The 8,529-nt window shown below is 44.3% G+C and overlaps 1 protein-coding gene across 1 annotated transcript in view; it reads right to left on the bottom strand.

Moving 5' to 3' along the window:
- Nucleotides 1-8,529, bottom strand: part of akt3b (v-akt murine thymoma viral oncogene homolog 3b) — a 40,329-nt gene that overhangs the window by 9,080 nt on the left and 22,720 nt on the right. The window contains exons 6-13 of the mRNA XM_008284966.1: nt 7,937-8,068; nt 7,541-7,606; nt 7,311-7,379; nt 5,688-5,810; nt 5,412-5,540; nt 4,635-4,849; nt 2,734-2,821; nt 176-278 (exon numbers count right to left, since the gene is read on the bottom strand). Of these exons, the coding sequence (XP_008283188.1) occupies nt 176-278; nt 2,734-2,821; nt 4,635-4,849; nt 5,412-5,540; nt 5,688-5,810; nt 7,311-7,379; nt 7,541-7,606; nt 7,937-8,068 (925 nt within the window). The remainder of the gene's footprint in view (nt 1-175; nt 279-2,733; nt 2,822-4,634; nt 4,850-5,411; nt 5,541-5,687; nt 5,811-7,310; nt 7,380-7,540; nt 7,607-7,936; nt 8,069-8,529) is intronic.

Raw genomic sequence — 8,529 nt, forward strand, 5'->3', positions numbered from 1 at the left:
GCTGCCCCAGAGTCACAGAGGACGTTAAACAGACTGAGCAGCAGTCATGATACTAAACTAATCCTGGTGAAGTTCACCTTTAAGCCAGAAGGAGGCAGAATCTGCTTAAAAAGCCACTATGACAGGAAACAAACAGAAGCTGGAGGAGAGGTATCAGATGGTTAGCTGTGCCTACATTTTTCCGGCGGAGTGATGGTGATGGTCTGTGCTGTGAACTCTTCGTCGAAGTAGCGCGTGTCCGTCTCTGAGGTGACCTGGGGCTGGAAGGGCGGGACCAGCTGGAGCAGACAGAAGCAGAGTGAGCACAGCTTCAGATGAGTCCAAGTATTTTGTACATGGTCGATATACGGTACCGGTATAGAATCAACATCAACAGAAGGAACCACCAGAGGAACATACTGCTGATCATTTAGAGGTTTTGTTCTCTTCGAAATGGAAAGATTAAGGCCACATTACTTTTACTATCAATCCGTCAGAGTGAAGGAGGATCCCAGCAATGTCTTCAGTTTAACCACAAAGGTGGAGTTCACAGCGACAGAAAGCAAAAAGAAGCAGCACAGTTTTTTTTTTATTGAGAAAAACTAAAGTCACATTGTGTTTTCACTACTTCTGTTTGAAAAATTGCTGCCGTGATTAACTGAATATCACAATAGCTGGAGATTATTCTTATATCATCCAACTAGTTGACTCCCGGTTTCAGATTTAGTAGAAATGTCTGTTTGCTGTCAACAATGAACGTGTAGTGAGACATCGTGTTGAAGGGACTCTGGTGGTTCGTCTGCTCTCACACCGGCTCTGACATTTCAGTGCTGCATTAACTCTTCACAGACAAGCTTTCAATCCACACTCTGCTACCGACTGTTTTAGCAGCAACATGAAACTGAGTCCAAGACAAGATTTAATACAAAGGGAACACTAAAACAACACATCCTAGATGAGAGGTTGAATGAGCGGAATGCCTTGAGAACAAAACAACATAAAAATGATCAATGTAAATCTAAATGATTATCCAACGGAGGTCTGGATTTGGAATCCTACTCAAAATAAAAGTGGAAAATCACATCACAGGCTGATCCGACTTCAGTGGAAACTCCTCCAGACCAGTCACAATGAGGCTCAGTAGTGTGTGTGGCCTCCACCTGCCTGTAGGACCCCCCTCCAACGTCTGGGCATGCTCCTGATGAAGCAGGATGTTCTCCTGAGGGATCTCCTCTGACCTGGATTAAAGCATCTTCAACTCCTGGACAGTCTGTGGTGCAGCGTGGCGTTGGTGGATGGAACCAGACACGATGTCCCTGATGTGCTCAGTTGGATTCAGGTCTGGGGAACGGGCCGGCCAGTCCATAGCAACGCCTTCATCATGCAGGAACTGCTGACACACTTCATCCACATGAGGCTGAGCATTGTCATGCATCAGGAGGAACCCAGGGCCCAGTGCACCAGCATGTGGTCTCACAGTAGGTCTGAGGATCTCATCCTGGTACCTAATGGCAGTCAGGGTACCTCTGGCTAGCACATGGAGGGCTGTGCGGCCCTCCAAAGAAATGCCTCCCCACACCATTACTGACCCACCACCAAACCGGTCATACTGGAGGATGCTGCAGGCAGCAGAACGTTCTCCACGGCGTCTCCAGGATGTGCCATCCTGGATGAGCTGCACTACCTGAGCAGCTTGTGTGGGTTGTAGACACGCCTCATGCTGCCTCTGGGGCTGAGAGCACTGACAAAATGTAAAAGTGACCAAAACATCAGCCAGAAAGGATGAGAACAGAGACCTGGTCTGTGGTCACCACCTGCAGAACCTCTCCTTTATAGGGGTTGTCCTGCTAACTGCCTCTCATCTCCACCTGCTGTCTGCTCCATTTGAACAACAGCAGGTGGAACTGATTCACCATCAGTGCTGCTTCCTACCTGGACAGGTTGATTCCACAGAAGTGTGACTGACTTGGAGTTACATCATGTTGTTTAGGATGTCCATGTGAACTGTATTAATAAGGCAGATATAACTCCATCAGGTGGATCCTGTAATAAATACGAGGGAAATCTGTAAATTCTGGTAGATTAATCGTAGCAACTGGACTTGCTTGAGTTCCTTGAGGACGTTCCACCTCTCATCCAAGAGGCTTCATCAGCTCTGACTGACTAGTTGAGAGTTCCAGGTACAGATATCCTTAAAGAGCCGTTAACACCTGAGTTTGGGTTTCAGTTGGGGGTTTGTTGCTCCTCCTCCTCGTTATGTGAGTCGTTAGTGCTCCCCCTACCACGGTGGGGTTCGTTAGGGTCTAGGTGTGGATGTGGGTTCATCTTCCTGGGGAGAGATCTTAGGACTGACTCGTAAACAGGTGAGAGGTGATGCCTCAGACCTCCACCTCTGATGAGGGATGGTCTTTCCAGTTTGACATAGATGGCTTCTTTCACCCCTCTCTCAGACCATCTGTCCTTCCTGGACATCATCTGTAAAACACTGAACCACATCTGACCGCTGTAGTGTTAATAAATAGAATAAAACCTGTGTGTTAGGAGGAGCCAGTGATGCTTCGACTGCTTTATGTTGTTGAAATGAGATAAAGATGAGGTAATTTGTTCTTTTCTGTTCTATTTTGGAGTTTACATCCCAGCCAGACATCTTTTGAAAAATTAGGTAACCCTGATACCAGAATATCTCAGATATGCTGTTTGAATAAATTGCCATTGAAGTTAAGATGACGTCTAGCAGCTAAATCTTGCTCTCACCTTCTTGTCGTAGACGTCCTGCCAGTCGATTGTGCCAAAGAAACTGTGCCGCATGATCTCCTTAGCGTCATCCGGTCCGCCGCCCAGCCTGTCAACGAACAGAGAGGAGAAGAAGAAGACGTCGAAGTCAGACATCAAATGGTGCTCTAACAAAGTCTCCATCAATGGAACCAGAATATCCACCTGCTTCTGATCCCAAAATAACTCCTCAGGGTGAACGGGTTCGCTCTCTGAAGCTGCAGTAGCCTCTTTTCACCAGTTTCTTCGTTACAGACAGAAAAGGCCTCGGGAATAATGGGAGTGGGAAATTAACAGCAGCCACCAGCCACTTTTGCCTGAGAGCACTTGTACGGACTACCAGTTATCATGACGGGGTTTTGTTCTCTTTTTAACATGAAGATGGCTGCTTCAGGAGTGAGAAGAGCTGGTGTTCTCAGGCATGTGCAGAACATTACAGGGCTTCATTTCTTGTCCTGTGGTGAAGAAATAGGATCCTTGCAGGTCAGCAAGAAGTCATGGAGGATGGATTTCCTAAGTGTATGCTTTTTCAGCAATTATATTTACAGCTAAACCTTAAACTGACACAGGAATTTACAGTATCTGTTTACATCTGTGCATGAGCACATATATATTTTGTTTGCACCAAGGGTGAGCAGCTCAGATAGTTAATCTGAGGGATTATGTCCTCCATCAGGCCTGGGAACAACGTGGGTTCCCCCAGGAGCTGAGGAGAACAACAGCATGCTTTACCGAGCTGTCAGCCAGACTCCAGTGCACGAACAGACAGATGGATGGCTGATGAATGTCTGTAACTGTTCCTTTATTGACATTAAATATTTGAGAGTTGGAGTTAAGTACAGAAAGTCGACGGAGGACTCCAGACATTTTCTTTCATGACTTGTTTGAATCAGAACACACGAACACATTTCTAACCTAATAACCCCATTTTCTCGGATACAGTATTTCTGCCAAATGTCTTTCTGTCTCTCACTATTTCTGTCTGTTAGACCAGACAGAAAATCAGGGGAGAGACTGAAGGAAATCCAACGTCCCAGATCTGACTCCAACTGGTGACAATGTGCTTCATGGGTTGACCCTAAAAAAATCTTTTACTGACTCTAACTTATTCTCTTCTTGATGGAGACCAGGAATCTCCAGCTCCGGTCCTCGTGAGCTACTGTCCTGCAGGTTTTAGACGTTTCCGTACTGCAACACACCTGACTCAAATTCATGGATCGTTAACAGACTTGTGTAGAATTTGACAACAAGCTTTCTTTGCAGTGCAAAAGAAACAAGCACATCATGGCCTGGGACAAGACCATCGCATCGGAGAGCAACACATTTAAATGTTGGATCAGGAGGCCATAGAAATCAGCCAAAGACACCATGAGCCATGATGAGGGGGCATCATGCTGTCCCACACATGGGACGCTCTCCTGCAGAAACCACCGGGTGGCGGGAGGGTGGCCCATCGAGCAAATCTGACAGATTGCCAGGTGGGTCACACCTCCAGGAAACCACCAGCTGATAAAAAACGCGTCACCACAGACGTCAGGTGAGGAAGACTGAAGTGACAGTCGAAACATGTCAAAGATAAAAACAGCTCCTACTTAAAAATAATCACGCTAGGATGATAAACAGGGCTCAAGTCAGGAGGTCTGGTCGTGTTCATAAGTGGGAACAAGCCAGTGAGGGGTCACTTTGTAATGATGGAATGAATAATGTGTACAAACAGGATAGAGGAGGTAGCAGGGACAAGACTTACAGTCCAGGGAGAAATGCAGAGCAGTTGTTGTTGAACAGGGTAGTGTTGTGAACCATGAAATCATAAAACGTGTTAACGTGAATCAATCTGTTGTTCCTTCATCTGCACCTGGTCGTCTGAGGGTTTGTCTGCGTACCGTTTGTTGGGGTCCTTGATGAGCAGCCCTGACAGCAGCGACTTGGCATCGGCTGAAAGCGTTCGCGGAAACTTGATCTCCTCCATTAGGATGAGCTCAAACAGCTTCTCGTGGTCCTGGTTGTAGAAGGGCAGGCGGCCGCACATCATCTCGTACGTCACCACGCCCAGACCCCACCAGTCCACCGCCCGCCCGTAGTCGTTGTCCTCCAGCACCTGATGGTTTATGACAGAGGCTTTTTACTTTATTGTTTCTTGTATTTCCATTAGAAGCTCATAAAACTTTATTTTCCCACACTGGAGCACAATATTACGCATCAGCTTTCACTAAACAACATACATTTAACTATTATGTGTATTAAGAAGCGTGAGGCCACTATCACAGTGATTACACCTGATGAAAAATACAACCTTTTTAAACACTTATATCCTCTTTCATATCCTCTTTAGAAAAAATAACTTTCAAGTTCCTGACCAAGACCTCCATTAGAAGAAGTGAGATCAGCTGCTGACATTCTACTCTGCTGTAAAGAAAACACTGAATTAGAGGAACTGCCTCTTCTGGGACTTCCACATTGGACTTGGTGGTTTCTGCTCGGTGACAGACAGAAAACTGCGGATCCAAAACTGTTTGTTTTTTTTCCTGATTTCATCAAAGAGGACAAAACCAGACAGCTATGAAGGCTCAGTTTGGGTTCAGAAAAACAACCTTGTTTGCCTAACTTTCACCATAAACATGTGATTCTGCTCTTGGTTTGTATGCAGTGTGACCTCTGACCTCAGGAGCCAGGTACTCCGGTGTTCCACAGAAGGTCTTCATTGTGGCAGTGTCAGTGATGCCTTCTTTGCAGAGGCCAAAGTCGGTGATCTTGATGTGGCCATCTTTGTCCAACATAAGGTTCTCCAGCTGACGGGGGGCAAGACAAAAGAAAAAACATGATTCTTTGTTATTCCGTCTTAAATGCAGAATCTGGATGCATTTCTGCATCCCTCTAGTGCTACAGTACACTCAGCACAGGTGTCTGATGTTGGACATGGAGCAGGTGCACTTTACCTTCAAATCACGGTAGACGATCTTGGCAGAATGTAGGTAGTCTAAAGCAGAGACGATCTCAGCGCCGTAGAAACGGGTGCGGTCCTCTGAAAACACTCGTTCTCTCGACAAGTGGAAAAACAGCTGTCGAGCAAAACAAAGTTCTTACAGCTCGGACATGCTTAGCAATCAGGTTAAAGACAAGTTGTTGAAATCAAAATCTCTGCTGAGGAACCATGCAGTGGTGTAGAGGATGAATCAAAACACACATCGCTGTAGCCGAAACAACAGCAGTACGACAGATTTGGACTCTTTGATGCCTAAATGGGGCTGAAACATATTCAACAGGGAGAGCATTTTCTCAACACAGCTTCATAAATTAAAACCGTCTTTCTTTGTCAGAATTATTTAAAAAAAGGAAAACTGAATTTTTGCCTCACTGTCGTATTCAGCATCTGACAAATATGGTCACAATCTCTCCTTCTGCACTGAAACATGGCCATGAAAGTGTTTTTGTAGAACACAATGATGCCACAGTGAAGCTGACCATTGACTTTTATAAATTAAAAAAAAACAAAAAAGTCATTTCTTTATCATTTTATGTTATATTTCCTACATCTTTGTGACATTTTGCCATAACTAGTGTACATCGACCACCAAAATCTGATCACCATTATGAGTCCAAGTAAACATTTGTGGAAAATTTGAAGAAATTCTCACAATATGTTTCTGAGTTATCATGTTCACAGCAGGACAGAAGGACAACCTGTAAACATAAATCATCCAGCCACAGCAGTCACCTCCACAGAGGCACAAAAACACTTATGGCTGTGGAATAAGATGTAATTTCATAGCAGCTACAAAGACCTACTACCAAATGGTTGTAAAGTTTATTAAACGAACCCTTGTTGAAGGTTATATGGGCATCATTACTCCATTAAGCATGAATGAATACGTGAACAGGTCTACCAAGTGCTGGCCCAAAGGCTCAGGCAGTCAGGAGGCCACTGAGGTGAATGTTTACGGTCACTTGCATAAAGTAGGGATGTCCTGATTATAATTAGTTTGATTAGATTCCGGGTGTCCTAAGCGGGGATCTTCTTGCTGCGAGGCGACGGTGCTAACCACCGAGCCACCTTGCAGTCCTGTGAAATACTCCGATCAGTAAAAATGACAAGCACCAACGACATCTGTAGTTCTTTTTTGTGTCTTTCAGTTTGTAGTTTTTGCTCTTCTGAAGGGCCTTTTTTTTTTTTGGATATCTCACAATGTATCTACGGCATGAAGTCGACGTTCATTTCTAAATCTTTGTACATCATTTTTAACTCTTGAGCTGTTTTGGTGCAACACCTTCCACCAACTGAATACTGTCAATAGTACCGCAGTTCTCTTCAAAGTTGAAAGAAAATACTGACCGAGTGGGCTTGTGTTTTCATAAAATGAATAATTAGATTCGGTCCAGCATCCCTCCAAGGAAGACTTAAAACACAGCGAGAGGAGTGACTGCTCTCTGTTAGAACTCTTCGCACCATGTTGGTAATCAACATTCTTCAATAACTCTGGAAATAACTTGCATGGTGAAAAAAAAAAGAACACCTATCAGCATCAAAACGTGTTTTAAAAAGCATCCGAGCGACCTCTCACCTCTCCTCCGTTGACGTACTCCATTACAAAGCACAGTCGATCCTTGGTCTGGAACGAGTACTTCAGAGACTACAACACGACACAGAAATACGTTTTAAAACTCAGCAGCATTTGACACAAGACAGAAGCTTTGTGGTCGGAATTCAGCACATTCTTGCTTCTTTATGCAAAACGTAATGAAAACATGGGATTTAGGCGCATCTATGTGCATCACACGCAGTCATACTTACAGTTAGGAATGGATGCCGAGTGTTTTTTAATACCCTACTTTCTGTGAGTGTGTGAGCCACTTCATCCTGCGATAAAAAAGATGAAAAAGGAAGCAGAGTGATTAGACAAGAGACTAAATTAGCCTGTTAAAAGATTACAGATGTACACTGAATGGAAGGAATATGTGTGAAAATCAGGCTGAAATGAAATATCGAAACAGTTTTCTTAATGTGAACACTGCTTATCACCTACAGCGTGCCAGATATCAGAGAGCAAAGACAATGCATTGTCACACAGAGTCATCCAAGACCTTTCCAAAAAGCTGGCAACAAAAACAAAATCTGCTTATTGCTTGTGTTACTTCCAAGTCAACAGAAAAAAAGCTGCAAATAAAAGCTGATAATCAGGAAGAAGACCTTGGCTATAATGACTTCCTTCTTGAGGATCTTCATGGCGTAGTAGGTGCCGCTCGCCTTCTCCCTCACCAGAATGACTTTTCCAAAAGTGCCTTTGCCCAGAAGCTTCAGATAGTCAAAGTCATTCATTGTCTGCAGAACAATACAGGAGAGAAACACGAAGGGAACATTCTGTCACACCTGCTTCTCCGACATTCAGTAAACTTCAGCGTTAGACAGGAGTGATTTACGAGTACACCCAGACCGGATGGATCAGTGTTTTTGAGCTAGATGGTGAAGCTACTGTAGATGTTTTATATAGCTGAAACATTTGGTTGTATCAGAAAGCACTGGGGCAGGAAAAGACACCAACATCAGAAAGCTGTTCAGTATTTTTAGCTTTATTAAGCTTCCAAACCACCAAAACCCATCAAAACCACATCATTCTAAATTTGCTCCCCCAAAAATAATCATTTGCACCCTATGCTGTAAAAAATAAAATAAAATTCTCCCAAGTGCAACAGAGAAGCCCAGCGTGACTCGGGTGTGACCAGCAGTCCGGTGAACTGATTGGGAGGAAAATAAAACACACTAGATCAGGGGTGGTCAACCCG

The sequence above is a fragment of the Stegastes partitus genome, unplaced genomic scaffold (genome assembly GCF_000690725.1).
Source record: "Stegastes partitus isolate 25-593 unplaced genomic scaffold, Stegastes_partitus-1.0.2 Scaffold382, whole genome shotgun sequence".
NCBI classification, from domain to species: domain Eukaryota; kingdom Metazoa; phylum Chordata; class Actinopteri; family Pomacentridae; genus Stegastes; species Stegastes partitus.